A 15,962-nucleotide genomic window follows, 5' to 3' on the forward strand; every position below is an offset into this window, starting at 1 on the left:
CTTCCTCTTTCTTGCTACACTGCAGCTGCTCTGCTGTAAAAATGTCCTCCAGCCGCTGGCTGGATTTCTTCTTGGGACTGGGCAGTGGACAGGGAACCTGTCCACCAACTGTTGCATTGTACAGTGCTCTGCACCTAGTTAGCGCTCGATAAATACCTCTGATGATGATGGCCCCCTCCTCTCCCTAATCCCATAGAACTAATGCAGGCCCCCTAATCCCTAATCCAGGCCCCCTAAATTACTAGCAAAACACACACTCCACCTCCCACTCCTGCATTTCTTTCCAAACTATCTGTAAATTGCTTTCCTTTTCCTTAATTATCCTCAAAACACCCCTCAGGCCTACTTTTTCCTTTTCACCTTTGGAAGGGATCCATATATTGATTCTTTATATCAGAGAAGCTTCACACTATCAGGATTGCATAACTGCATTATACCAATAATACTGATGGCATTTTTTCAGCGCTTACTATGTGCCAAGCATTGTTCTAAGCACTGGGGGGATACAAGGTAATCAGGTGGTCGCACATGGGGCTCACAGTGTTAAACCCCATTTTACAGATGAGGTAACTGAGGCACAGAGAAGTGACTTGCCCAAAGTCACACAGCTGACAAGTCCTTCTAGACTGTGAGCCCACTGTTGTGTAGGGACCGTCTCTATATCTTGCTGATTTGTACTTCCCAAGGGCTTAGTACAGCACTCTGCACACAGTAAATGCTCAATAAATATGACTGAATAAATGAATGAAAGTGACGGAGCTGGGATTAGAACTCATGACCTCTGACTGCCAAGCCTGTGCTCCTTCCACTGAGGCACACAATCAAACTGTTTATTGAAGTTTCCCTCCTAGTTGATTTTACTAAACACTCAGTAAATACCTTTGATGGATTAGGTTAAGACCCGCTAGCTGGAAACTAAGGTTCAGTGATTCCAGTTATTATTGACCCAAGATCCCTCGGTACCACAGATCAACTGGCTTGTTCTCTATTGCTCTCACTACTGCAATCTCCCTAGGAATATCCATCAAAGATGATAAAAATGTAATTGCCAGTTCTCGCTCTAAGGAATTCATTTGGGATTATAAACAGTCCACACAGGCTAGACGTCGTCACTCATAAAGAGCAATTCGGGCAAGCGCATTATATGTACGACGGCAAGTTGCAATTCAGATCGTTGCTTTGCCTTGTGAAGGTGAAGGAGAGATAATTAACATTTCTAATCTGTATTAGGCCCTAATTGCAAAATGGAGGGGCAATTTTTTTTTACAGGAAGTCAGATTAGTCTTAAATTATGCCAATTGCAATCACTGCTTCACGCCACTAGACCGGAAAAATAAAATGCAACCTAGCAGCAAATCTACAAATAATTCAAGAACAGACAGAGACTCCCGCTTCACCTACCAGCATCAATTGAGCCAAAATTATGTAGCTCACACTGTATCTACTTTACGACCAATGGGTGCTTTTTTGATGTTGAAGAATTTGCTTTGGCAATTCAAGATAGCAAGAGAAGCACTGAAAACGATCACCAGAAAAAAGGCAGAAATTATGGCAGAATAAGGCAGAATAATAAACTAATTAAAGAACTGAAGATGCCATTTTGACTGCTGTTGGATTACAGCAATAGACAAAATAACGCTGTCAAGATTGTTTGGCAAAGTTAGCCTTCGATGGCCAGTTCAATTCCATTGCAAAAGTGTGAACTCAAGAATGTGATGAGAAACAGATGCTATCATTTGGGATGAAGCATGAAAACAGAGTCCTAGACCATAGTCAAGACATGGATAAGAGGTACAAGAAAGAAAAAAGAAAAAAAAAGCAGCTCCTATATTGTTTTTCCCCTTAGTAGAAATGTTGATAATAATAATAATAATAATATTGATAATAACAATGGATAATTATTACTTGTAAAGTGCTTACTATGTGACAAGCACTTGGGTATGTATAAATTAACCAGGTTGGATACAGTCCCTGTTCTACGTGGGGCTCACACTCTCAATTCCCATTTTCCAGGTGAAGTAATTGAGGCCCAGAGAAATGAAGTGATTTGCCCAAGATCACACAGCAGACAAGTGGCGGAGCCTGGATTAGAACCCAGGTCCTTCTGACTCCCAGGGCCAAGTTCTAGCCACTAAGACCCCGCTGCTTCTCCGAAGGAAATGCAAGGAAGAGGAAAAGGAATGTGGGTCAGGTAGAGGAGATGAAACAAAATATTGAAACTAAAGTACAGCGAAGAAAAGCCAAATATCTCAGCTACTGGGGTGGCTCCTCAATCAATGGCATTCATTGAGTGCTAACTATGTGCCAAACACATACATACGATTAATCTCTTATGGTTCAGATAATTAATTCTAGGTTGCCTCAAATCAGAAAGTGGAATTTCTAAATACCCCTCCCATAACCAAGGAACTTTTATCTCCACCATAATTATGTATTTCCTTAATGCCTTATTGTTATTACACAAAGACTGAGAAATCTAAGTGAGCAGTAATATTGTCATAGGCCTTTCTTTCTAAAAACTCACAAGTATCTATTCCATCTTGTCTTCACAATATCCCTGGGAGGTACAGAGTGGCAGTGACATTTTATTCTCATTTCTCTGAAATGGAAGCTGAGGGATAAAGAGGTTTGATGGCTTGCTCCATCTCAAGACAGTGGCAGTAATAATAATAATAATGATGATGATGGCATTTATTAAGCGCTTACTATGTGCAAAGCACTGTTCTAAGTGCTGGGGAGGTTACAAGGTGATCAGGTTGTCCCACGGGGGGGCTCGCAGTCTTCATCCCCATTTTACAGATGAGGAAACTGAGGCCCAGAGAAGTTAAGTGACTTGCCCAAAGTCACACAGCTGGCAATTGGTGGAGCCGGAATTTGAACCCACGACCTCTGACTCCAAAGCCCGGGCTCTTTCCATTGAGCCACACTGCTTCTTGTGCAGTACTAAGGGAAGTAGAACCCATCTCCCCTGTTAGATTTTTAAGTTCCTTGAGAGCAAGGATCATGGGTTCTATCTCTACTGCAGTCACTCACACACTTAGTACAGCACTCTGGTTTTTTTTGTCTGTTGTTTGTTTATGGTATTTATTAAGTGCCTACTATGTGTCAGGCCCTGTTCTAAGTGCTGGGCTAGATCCAACCCATTTATCTGGTTGGGCAAAGTCCATGTCTCACATAAGGCTACAGTCCTAATCCCCATTTTACAGGAAAGTGAAGCACAGAAGTGAAGTGCTTGCCCAAGTCCTACAGTAGACAAGTGGCAGAGCCAGGATTAAAACCCAGGTCCTTTTGACTCCCGAGCCTGTGATCAATCAATCAATCATATTTATTGAGCACTTACTGTGTGCAGAGCACTGTACTAAGCACTTGGGAAGTACAAGTTGGCAACATATAGAGACGGTCCCTACCCAACAGTGGGCTCACAGTCTAGAAGGGGGAGACAGAGAACAAAACATATTAACAGAATAAAATAAATAGAATAAATATGTACAAGTAAAATAAATAGAGTAATAAATATGTACAAACATATATACATATATACAGGTGCTCTGGGGAAGGGAAGAAGGTAAGGCTGGGGGGATGGAGAGGGGGAGGAGGGGGAGAGGAAAGAGGGAGCTTAGTCTGGGAAGGCCTCCTGGAGGAGGTAAGCTCTCAGTAGGGCCTTGAAGGGAGGAAGAGAGCTAGCTTGGCAGATGTGCGGAGGGAGGGCATTCCAGGCCCGGAGGATGATGTGGGCCGGGGGTCGATGGCGGGGCAGGCAAGAATGAGGTACGGTGAGGAGATTAGCGGTGGAGGAACGGAGGGTGCGGGCTGGGCTGGAGAAGGAGAGAAGGGAGGTGAGGTAGGAGCGGGCGAGGTGATGGACAGCCTTGAAGCCCAGGGTGAGGAGTTTCTGCCTGATGCGTAGGTTGACTGGTAGCCACTGGAGATTTTTGAGGAGGGGAGTAACATGCCCAGAGCATTTCTGGACAAAGATTATCTGGGCGGCGGCATGAAGTATGGATTGAAGTGGGGAGAGACAGGAGGATGGAAGATCGGAGAGGAGGCTGATACAGTAGTCCAGACGGGATAGGATGTGATCTATCCATTTGCCCACGCTGCTTCTCTGCCCATAGAAGACATTCATTAAATACTAGGAATGGTTTGATTCAGACCTTTGCTCTTTCTGCAAGGCCAAATTGCCTCAGCAGTCCAGGATCAAAAGATTCTGTAGGACTGTTTCATGCATGTGATCAGTCCGAAATATCTGAGAGAGAGAGCTGTGAAGCAGCGAGGCCCAATGGATAGAGCACAGGCCTAGGAGCCAGAAGGATCTGAGTTCTAATTCTAGCTCCGGTACTTGTCTGCTGTGTGAACTAGGGCAAGGCATTTAACTTCTCCGAGCCTCAGTTACCGCATCCATAAAATGGGGATTAAGACTGTGAGCCCAATGTGGACAGGGACTGTGTTCAAACTGATTAGCTTGTGCTTAGAACAGTGCTTGGACATAGCACTGTTAACAACTACCTTAACAAATACGTTATTGTTATAGATGAGGAAACGGGCCCAGAGAAGTGAAGTGACTTGCCCAAGGTCACACAGCAGACAAGTGGCGGAGTCAGAATTAGAACCCAGGTCCTTCTAATTCCCAGGCCCATGCTCTGTCCAGTAGGCCATGCTGCTTCTCCACAGTTCTTACTTACAAAATGCCACAGCTTGTAAAGCATGGTAATGATAGCCACGGTGGAGGTTATTTTTATTAAATAAGAACTTCTGAATAAGAGTTGTGGTATTTGTTAAGTGATTACTATGGGCCAAGCACTGTACCAACTGCTTGAGGTACATATAGTACTCTAGACTGTGAGCCCGTTGTTGGGTAGGGACCGTCTCTCTATGTTGCCAACTTGTACTTCCCAAGCGCTTAGTACAGTATTCTGCACACAGCAGGCACTCAATAAATACGATTAAATGAATGAATGAATATAAAGATGGTCAGACACAGTCCCGATCCCACATGGGGATTATTTAGATGTGTTTAGGAGTCAGCATTTTCACTGCACAGTAACTCTTGGACAATCAAAGACAAAGCTCTACAGTGTTAATGAACTAATTTAATTAGAGGTAAAGAGCCATAAGAAAATCAGAAAAAAAAAAAAACCAAAAATACGTAAAGACAGAAACAACAATCAAAAAGGTCTCTTCCTTTGTCAAGCTGCTGTAAAAATTCATTTGTTCTCTGGAGCACTTAGTACAGTGCTCTGCTTTACTGTAAATGCTCGATAAATGCCACTGATTGCCGCCTCTGTTATACTGTACTCTCCGGATTGTATTCCCAAGCGTGTAGTACAGTGCTCTGCACAGAGAGCGCTCACTAAATACCACTGATTGATTCTCCCCTTTCCTCCTCCTCCCACCCACTTTATGTGTCTACAGGCCATTGGCCGGCCCAGGGGCTCGGCTTGGCCAGGCCTGCCCATCTGGTCACTTGGGAAAAATAAAGGTCACCCCAGCCCACAAGCCATGTGCCTCTCGGGTGTGTGTGTGTGTGTGCGGGTGCGTGTGTGTGTGTGTGTGTGTGTGTGTTTCACCTCCTCCAGGAGGCCTTCCCGGACTGAGCTCCCTCCTTCCTCTCCCCCTCCCCATCCCCCCCGCTTTACCTCCTTCCCCTCCCCACAGCACCTGTATGTATATATATATACATATATATATACATATACCTGCATACATATGTATACCTGTATACATATATATATATGTCTGTATGTATTTATTACTCTATTTTACTAGCACATATTTATTCTATTTAGTTCATATGTTTCGTCTTGTTGTCTGTTTTCCCCTTCTAGACTGTGAACCTGCTGTTGGGTAGGGACCGTCTCTAGATGTTGCCAACTTGGACTTCCCAAGCGCTTAGTACAGTGCTCTGCACACAGTAAGCGCTCAATAAATACGATTGAATTAATGAATGAATTCAACTCAACATTTGCGGTACTAAAAGGGTTTTTTTGGGGAAGATGTGACTTTTCTGCCCACTGGAGAATAATTAAATGCACTACGAAAACCAGCACAAACTAAACTAGTCATCGTGACTACGGTGGTTCTGGAACACGGAATCCCTAGAAATACCCACTTTGGACACTTCGAACTCTTGGCACAATCGCTGCCTTTCTTCGACCCTACGCCCTCTCATTCTTCTCATCAGAGGAACTTCTCTAACTGAGCAGTGCTGCCTAACGGGAGGCAGAAGAACCTGGGTTCTCTGCCACTTGTCTCCCGTGTGACCTTGGGCAAGTCATTTCGCATCTCTGTGCCTCGGTTCTCATCTGTAAAATGGGGATTGAGACTGCGAGCCCCATGTGGGACAGGGGCTGTGTCTGACCTGATTATCTTGTATCTACTCCAGCACTTAGTACAGTGCCTGGCACATGGTAAGCGCTTAACAAATGCCGCAGATATTATTATTAATACTGTGGCTTTGGAATAAGAGCTTCTCTAGGGAGAGATAGCCTCTCCACCTTTCCAATAAATCCTCTCAGCGCCCAGACCAATTTTTCCTTCCCTCTGGCATCCCACCTCCATCACCTGACCCTACCAGACCAGAGGGTCGGAGTCCAAGCTTGCTTAGACCAGGTGAAATCTGCAGGCTATGAGGATTCCCAAGGGTCTGCCCAGTGTCTGGACCAGTCTGGACCAGACTCCTAACGGGAGTCAGAAGAACCTGGGTTCTCTGCCACTTGTCTCCCGTGTGACCTTGGGCAAGTCATTTCGCATCTCTGTGCCTTGGTTCTCATCTGTAAAATGGGGATCGAGACTGCGAGCCCCATGTGGGACAGGGGCTGTGTCCGACCTGATTATCTTGTATCTACTCCAGCACTTAGTACACTGCCTGGCACATGGTAAGCGCTTAACAAATGCCGCAGATATTATTATTAATACTGTGTCTTTGGAATAAGAGCTTCTCTAGGGAGAGAGAGCCTCTCCACCTTTCCAATAAATCCTCTCAGCGCCCAGACCAATCTTCCCTTCCCTCTGGCATCCCGCCTCCATCACCTGACCCTACCAGACCAGAGGGTCGGAGTCCAAGCTTGCTTAGACCGGGTGAAATCTGCGGGCTATGAGGATTCCCAAGGGTCTGCCCAGTGTCTGGACCAGTCTGGACCAGACTCCTAACGGGAGTCAGAAGAACCTGGGTTCTCTGCCACTCGTCTCCCGTGTGACCTTGGGCAAGTCATTTCGCATCTCTGTGCCTTGGTTCTCATCTGTAAAATGGGGATCGAGACTGCGAGCCCCATGTGGGACAGGGGCTGTGTCTGACCTGATTATCTTGTATTTACTCCAGCACTTAGTACAGTGCCTGGCACACGGTGAGTGCTTAACAAATGCCCCAGATATTATTATTAATACTGTGGCTCTGGAATAAGAGCTTCTCTAGGGAGAGATAGCCTCTCCACCTTTCCAATAAATCCTCTCAGCGCCCAGACCAATTTTTCCTTCCCTCTGGCATCCCGCCTCCATCATCTGACCCTACCAGACCAGAGGGTCGGAGTCCAAGCTTGCTTAGACCGGGTGAAATCTGCGGGCTATGAGGATTCCCAAGGGTCTGCCCAGTGTCTGGACCAGTCTGGACCAGACTCCTAACGGGAGTCAGAAGAACCTGGGTTCTCTGCCACTTGTCCCCCGTGTGACCTTGGGCAAGTCATTTCGCATCTCTGTGCCTTGGTTCTCATCTGTAAAATGGGGATCGAGACTGCGAGCCCCATGTGGGACAGGGGCTGTGTCCGACCTGATTATCTTGTATTTACTCCAGCACTTAGTACAGTGCCTGGCACACGGTGAGTGCTTAACAAATGCCGCAGATATTATTATTAATACTGTGGCTCTGGAATAAGAGCTTCTCTAGGGAGAGATAGCCTCTCCACCTTTCCAATAAATCCTCTCAGCGCCCAGACCAATTTTTCCTTCCCTCTGGCATCCCGCCTCCATCATCTGACCCTACCAGACCAGAGGGTCGGAGTCCAAGCTTGCTTAGACCGGGTGAAATCTGCAGGCTACGAGGATTCCCAAGGGTCTGCCCAGTGTCTGGACCAGTCTGGACCAGACTCCTAATGGGAGTCAGAAGAACCTGGGTTCTCTGCCACTCGTTTCCCGTGTGACCCTGGGCAAGTCATTTCGCATCTCTGTGTCTTGGTTCTCATCTGTAAAATGGGGATCGAGACTGCGAGCCCCATGTGGGACAGGGGCTGTGTCCGACCTGATTATCTTGTATCTACTCCAGCACTTAGTACAGTGCCTGGCACACGGTGAGCGCTTAACAAATGCCCCAGATATTATTATTAATACTGTGGCTCTGGAATAAGAGCTTCTCTAGGGAGAGATAGCCTCTCCACCTTTCCAATAAATCCTCTCAGCGCCCAGACCAATCTTCCCTTCCCTCTGGCATCCCGCCTCCATCACCTGACCCTACCAGACCAGAGGGTCGGAGTCCAAGCTTGCTTAGACCGGGTAAAATCTGCGGGCTACGAGGATTCCCAAGGGTCTGCCCAGTGTCTGGACCTTTTGGGAGAGCACGTGGCTCTGTGGAAAGAGCGCGGGCTTGGGAGTCAGAGGTCATGGGTTCGAATCCCGGCTCCACCACTTGTCAGCTGTGTGACCTTGGGCAAGCCACTTAACTTCTCTGTGCCTCAGTTACCTCATCTGTAAAATGGGGATTAAGACTGTGAGCCCCAAGTGGGACAACCTGATCACCTTGTGTCCCCCCAGTGCTTAGAACAGTGCTTTGCACATAGTAAGCGCTTAACAAATACCACCATTATTCTCTGTCTCCCCCTTTTAGACTGTGAGCCCACTGTTGGGTAGGGACTGTCTCTATATGTTGCCAACTTGTACTTCCCAAGCGCTTAATACAGTGCTCTGCACACAGTAAGTGCTCAATAAATACGATTGATTGATTGATTGATTGATTGATTTGTCCAGGCTTCACTGACTTCCACCATGGCTATCATTACCATGCTTTATAAGCTGTGGCGCTTTGTAAGCATGGTAGAGAAGCAGCGTGGCTCAGTGGAAAGAGCATGGGCTTTGGAGTCAGAGGTCATGGGTTCAAATCCCGGCTCCGCCGATTGCCAGCTGTGTGACTTTGGGCAAGTCACTTCACTTCTCTGTGCCTCCGTTTCCTCATCTGTAAAATGGGGATTAAGACTGTGAGCCCCCTGTGGGACAACCTGATCACCTTGTAACATCCCCAGCACTTAGAACAGTGCTTTGCACATAGTAAGCACTTAATAAACGCCATCATTGTTATTATTATTATCATTGTAACTAAGAACTGTGGAGAAGCAGCGTGGCCTTCTGGACAGAGCATGGGCCTGGACCCACTGTTGGGTAGGGACTGTCTCTATATGTTGCCAACTTGTACTTCCCAAGCGCTTAGTACAGTGCTCTGCACACAGTAAGCGCTCAATAAATATGATTGATTGATTGAGTCAGAAGGACCTGGGTTCTAATTCTGGCTCTGCCACTTGTCTGCTGTGTGACCTTGGGCACGTCACTTCACTTCTCTGGGCCTGTTACCCAGAGAATTAAGAGGGGGAGCCCCATGTGAGACAAGGACTATGTCCAACCTGACCGTTGTTGGGTAAGGATTGTCTAAGTGGTCGAACTGTACTTTCCAAGCACTTAGTAGTATTAGTGCTCTGCACACAGTAATAATGATGGCATTTGTTAAGCGCTTACTATGTGCAAAGCACTGTTCTAAGCACTGGGGGGGATACAAGATGATCAGGTTGTCCCACATGGGGCTCACAGTCTTAATCCCCATTTTACAGATGACATAACTGAGGCTCAGAGAAGTGAAGTGACTTGCCCAAGGTCACACAGCAGACACGTGGTGGAGCCGGGATTCGAACCCATGACCTCTGACTCCAAAGCCAAAGCCCGGGCTCTTTCCACTGAGCCACGCTGCTTCTCTGCTTCTATGAGTGCTCAGTAAGCACTCAATAAATACGATTGAATGAATGAATTAGCTCATATCCACCCCAGTGGTTAGTACAGTGCCTGGTACATAGTAAGTGCTTAATATCATGAAAATAAATGTTTACAAGGGGTGGGCAGAAGCCCCTCCGAGGGCTACTTATTTTACCACTGAATTTGGACTGCTGAATTTGTAATTCAGTGTTCAATCAATGGCATTTGAGCGCTTACTTGTGAAGAAAACCGTATTAAGCGCTTGGGAAACTACAATACCACAGAGTTAGTAGACATACCCTCAGCCCACAATGAGCTCACAGTCTACCACTGTTAGCAACAGCCGACAGTTGACAGAGAAGCAGCATGGCTTGGTGGAAAGAGCATTAGCTTTGGAGTCGGGGTCATGGGTTCGAATTCCGGCTCTGCCAATTGTCAGCTGTGTGACTTTGGGCGAGTCACTTAACTTCTCTGCGCCTCAGTTCCTTCCTCTGTAAAATGGGGATTAAGACTGTGAGCCCCTCGTGGGGCAACCTGATCTCCTTGTAACCTCCCCAGTGCTTAGAACAGTGCTTGGCACATGGCAAGCGCTTAATAAATGCCATAATTAATTAATTACTTATTAAGCCCTTATTACGTGCAGTGTGCTGGGAAAGAAACACAAAGAGGAAAAATAGAAACTCCCTGTACTGTTCTTTCCCCACTTATATGGTGTGATCTTGCATATGGCAAGTGCTTTTTTGTAGCTACTACTGACAACAGTGAATTGCGTTTCCCAATTTAGCTAGCTATGGCATTTATTAAGTCCTTACTATGTGCAGAACGTTGGGGAAGACACACATGGAGGAGATGTAGACGCTTCCTGTACTGGTCTTTCCCCACTTATAATAGGTGACCTTCCCACAGAATGTGCTTAATAAATACTGTTGCTATTACTAACAACAGTGAATTGTGTTTCCCAACTTGGTTAGCTATGGTATTTATTAAGCCTTTATTATGCACAGAGCGTTGAGGAAAAGCTACACAGAGATACAGACACTCCCTGTACACTTAAATGGGTTGAGCTTGTACATAGTTTGTATTTAATAAATACCATAGCTAACTAAATTGGGAAACGCAATTAAAAAAAATCAAAAAATTAGAAGATTCACCAATCGTTTCGCTTCATGAGGCTTCTGTTGTGGTGCCTTTCTACCGACAGATCGGAAAGAAATCTTTGACGCACAAAAGGCAAAACTAAGAATCTAAGGGGCTCCTCAGGGCAAAAGGACTGCCCATTTTAGAGACCGCGTTCTGTTCTGCCATCGCTGGCCAAGACAAAAGGTCACCGTGTCATCTCGCTCCTCGGATGGAGGAGTTTCCATTTCCAGTCTTCAGAAGATAAGTGTAAGCACTCAATAAATACGATTGATGATGATGAGTGATCGTGGAGATCGGAAGGGGCAAAGGAAAAATAAATTGGTTTGGAAGGTGAACGTCTGCCGAACTGGTTAGCCCGTCAGTCAGTCAATCATATTTATTGAGCGCTTATTGTGTGCAGAGCACTGTACTAAGCACTTGGGAGAACACAATATAATAATAAACTGACTCATTCCCTGCCCACAACGAGTTTACAGTCTAGAGGACTGTAAGAGACCGTAAGACTGGGAAGCAGAGTGGCTTTAGCGGAAAGAGCACGGGCTTGGGAGTCAGACGTCGTGGGTTTAAACCCCCGGCTCTGCCACTTGTCAGCTGTGTGACTTTGGGCAAGTCACTTAACTTCTCTGTGCCTCAGTTACCTCATCTGTAAAATGGGGATGAAGACCGTGAGCCCCACATGGGACGACCTGGTAACCTTGTAGCTACGCCAGCGCTTAGAACAGTGCTTAGCACATAGTAAGCGCTTAACAAATACCATTATCATTATTAGTAGTATTGTCCATGCCAATGCCAGACTCAATCAGCCACCGGTAAGATTTCCCCAACCCCTATACTGGATGTTTAGATCCTAGCAGTGCCACTCAAATAGACCGGTCCCAGCGCTTAATACGGTACTCTGCACAGAGTATGCATCTCATAAATACTGTTACTCGTCCTTCAGATCCCTGCCATGCTCCCACAGTTGGGGATTTCCAGTACCTTCTCCGCATCTCATTTCACACACCCCATTTTGCTACAGCTGCATTTCTTCGGCCGAAACATATTCAAGAAAGACAGAGCCCGTGAGCCCTCTTTCAAGGTGTGGGGTGCAGGAATCCCCAGTGTTCCCCTTGTCCCATTCCACCTGAGCTTATCACTTCCCGCCATTATAAACGTACCGAAAAAAAATCAATAAATTTACTCTTCTGATTTCCCGGCTGTGCAACCGGATGACAAACTCGCTTCTGTTACGTATACAAATTTCAACAGTGTTAGACTTTCAAAGGTAAGACTGACCAAGGTTAAGATTCAGAATGCTTCCGGGAGTGGAAGTTCTCTCTTGCTTAGCAGCAATAGGTGTTGAAGCTTGAGGAGAGAAAGATTTCGGACTGCCAGACAAACTCCCTGCTTGACCCATCTTTGTTGAGGCTGGAGAGGCTGAAAAAAGTACAGAATGAGTAAAAGACAGATTGTTTTTTTTTCATTTCAGGAGAAAAAAAAATGAGGAATTGTCAAAATGCCTACGATCTGCTTTTATTGGATGGGAGTTCCGTTTTAAAACGCTGCCGTGATTCGGGAGATCGCTGGTGATTCACTAAAGTGTAGAGCATTGAAACCAGTCGCTTACGGCGTGAGTGAACTCATTTGGACATAAATTATTTGGGCAGAAATCTCACAGTAATTACAAAACCGTCAATGGTAGTTGTTGGGATTCTAAGATCTGGGGCCAAGTTTTCAAATGGCCACCTCCCTTGTTCCATTTTATCTGCATCTCTGCCGGCCATAGGGCAGGAAAAAAAAAGCAACGGCAAATAAACTTGAACAGGAGCTGCCCTTTGTCCAGTTGACCTTCAGTTTGAGGATTGCTGGAGTCAATTTCCCCTGGAACTTAATTGCTCAAAAATGTCAAGTGTGACCAAAATATGACTGCACAAATGGAGCCCTGGAATTCAGAATAATTCAAATATTTACAGATGCCACCGAGCTGCAGCATCATCAACCCATCATCCTTTGACATAATCTTTTTTTCCACAAACCATCTATTCCGGGGGACATGCTGATGCAAGAAGTAGCTATAACCAGGAAAATTCTAGTGCCAATAGAAGGCCTCCACCTGAACTCCTCTGCACATGTGCCCATTATAATTAAGAGATTTATTAAGTGCTTACTATGAGCTAAGCGCTTTAGCAGATGCAAGGTTATAAGACGGGACATAGTTCCTGCCTGAAAGGGGGCCCAATTTATTTCATCCCCGTTTTACAGGTGAGGAAACTGAGATCCAGAAAGGTTGTGGTGAATGCCGAAGATCCCACAGCGAAGGCCCGGGTGGAGCTGGAACTCGAACCCAGGGCTCCTGGCTCGGTTAAGTTTCACAAACAAAAATGGTCTTCCGGATCTGGGCCTGCCTCAGCAAGAAGAAAAGGAGCACGCAAAAGCCCAGAAATGGAGAAATCTAATCAACCCTTTGGCACTGGCTGGGGGATTGCCTTGCTTTTCTACATTAGAACGTAAACTCGTTGTGGGAGGGAATCTGTCTGTTATATTGTTATATTACACCCTCCCAAGCGCTTAGTGCACAGCTCTATACACAGTAAGCCCTCAATAAATACGACTGACTGCACTTAGAATTTCTTAAGTTTATGCGTTGCTCTTCTGGACCCTATGCCAGAGTGGAAAGAGCCTGAGATTAAGAGGACCTGGGTTCTAATCCCGGTGCTGCCACTTGCCTGCTGTGTCACTTTAAGTATGTCACTGAACTTCTCTGTGCCTCAGCAGCCTCATCTTTGAAACTGGTGGCAGAAGCAGCGTGGCTCAGTGGAAAGAGCGCGGGCTTGGGAAGCAGAGGTCATGGGTTTGAATTCCACCTCCCCCACATGTCTGCTGTGTGACCTTGGGCAAGTCACTTCACTTCTCTGTGCCTCAGTTCCCTCATCTGTAAAATGGGGATTAAGACTGTGAGCCCCACGTGGGACAACCTCATCTCCTTGTGTTCCCCCCCAGCGCTTAGAACAGTGCTCTGCACATAGTAAGCGCTTAACAAATACCAACATAATTATTATTATTATTATTATTATATTATTATTATTCATATTAATGTCTGTCTCCCCCTCTAGACTGTAAGATCACTATGGGCAAGGAAGGTGCTGGCTAATTCTGTTCTACTGTACTCTCCCAAGAGTTTAGTACAGTATTCTGTATATAGTAAGTGCTCAGTAAATACAATTGATTGATTGGTGGTTCCATATATGTCCTCCCTCTCCCTTTGATTGTGAGCCTACTTGGGACAAGGACTATCTTGAGAAGCAGCCTGGGAGTCAGAGGTCCTACATTTTAATCCCAGCTCTACCACTTTCCTGCTGTGTGACCTTAGGCAAATCACTTTACTTCTCTGTGCCTCAGCTGCCTAATCTGTCAAAACGTGGATTTGATACCTCTTCTCCCTCCTCAGACCGTGAGCCCTAAGTAGGACAAGGACTGGGTCTGACCTAATTATCTTATATCTACCCCCACGCTTAGTACCGTGTTTGGCACATAGTAAGCGCTTAACCGCCAACTGTCAGCTGTGTGACTTTGGGCAAGTCACAACTTCTCTGTGCCTCAGCTACCTCATCTGTAAAATGGGGATTAAGACTGTGAGCCCCTCATGGGACAACCTGATCACCTTGTAACCTCCCCAGCGCTTAGAACAGTGCTTTGCACATAGTAAGTGCTTAATAAATGCCATCATTGTTATTATAACTATTAACCCATAGCATAATCACTATTATTATTATCGGAAAACCTAATGGGAGTTTATAATCTCCTAAACACACGGAACCCGACAGTGTTCTTCGATCCTCCCACCTACCGTACTTATGCTCATGATTACCTCTCCCACAGTCGATTGTTGAGGAGGAAATAAAAGGTGATTTTTGTAAGCTACGAGAACAGTGGGCTCTGGTTCTGGGTGGACACAGATTCTGGCTCCCACTGCAAAGGCAGCAGAATGCAATCAATCAATCAATTGTATTTATTGAGGGCTAACTGTGTGCAGAGCATTGTACTAAGCACTTGGAAGAGTACAATATAACAGTTGGTAGACATGTACCCTGCCCACAAAAAGCTAACGCCGGGATACTAAGAAAATAAGGGACCAGGCTATTGTATGCAGTACTTGGGAAAAGCCGGGGTCTGACTTTTCCATCTCCCCTTCATTTCTTTTTTTTTCCTTCTCTCTAATTGCTGTATTTAATTCCCACATAATAGCCCCTCTCTTATTTTTTGCAGTTGCGAAACTAATGCAATGAAGTGGGGCAATTATGAGAGTCGATAGTGTGTATGGTCTCAAAACTTGTTCTTTGGACTCGTCAGCTTTATTCACGCCACATCTATATTTGCCTCATACTATATGAATAGCAATTTCGTCAGTAAGCAAATCACATTAACCCACAAACATATAAGTAAGCAGCAAGGCACCTCTCAAAAAAGGGAATGAGTATTAGCCACTGTCCTCTGAAGCCCTTTTTATATATTTTGTTTTAAAGATTTAAATGAAAATTTGTTCCAGACTTGCCAAAAAAAATCAATAGATGAACAATCATTTTCATGCATGGAAAACATGCTAACAAAAAAGACAGCTATATAGACACAAGAAAGACAAGGGACAAAAATGAACAATTTTAGGCACTGTCATTGGATAAGACTCTACAATGTCACAAAATATTCCCCTTAAAGGCCTAAGATTAAATACAATGTTTATAAATGACATCGTTTCGGCAACAAGCTGTCACCAGTCTCCAAGAAAACATCCCGCAAATTATATCTCCAATCACAGGCTTTGTTCGTATGCATAGTTCGCTAGAAAGAGTCAGATTGTTCCCTCAAGTGACAGAAAACTGCTGAAACATCCTGAAAAGTTCTCA

General features: G+C 45.4%; 1 protein-coding gene across 11 annotated transcripts in view; it reads right to left on the reverse strand.

Annotated features, from left to right (window-relative positions):
• Positions 1-15,962, reverse strand: part of ZMYND8 (zinc finger MYND-type containing 8) — a 132,112-nt gene that overhangs the window by 40,994 nt on the left and 75,156 nt on the right. For 9 of the 11 annotated variants that reach the window (XM_038749920.1, XM_038749924.1, XM_038749921.1 and 6 more), the window contains exon 12: positions 12,358-12,498. The exons of the other annotated variants lie outside the window; for them this stretch is intronic. In XM_038749920.1, coding sequence (XP_038605848.1) covers positions 12,358-12,498 — 141 coding nt within the window. The remainder of the gene's footprint in view (positions 1-12,357; positions 12,499-15,962) is intronic. 11 annotated transcript variants of the gene reach the window in all.

Source organism: Tachyglossus aculeatus, chromosome 8, assembly GCF_015852505.1.
Source record: "Tachyglossus aculeatus isolate mTacAcu1 chromosome 8, mTacAcu1.pri, whole genome shotgun sequence".
In the NCBI taxonomy this organism is placed as follows: domain Eukaryota; kingdom Metazoa; phylum Chordata; class Mammalia; order Monotremata; family Tachyglossidae; genus Tachyglossus; species Tachyglossus aculeatus.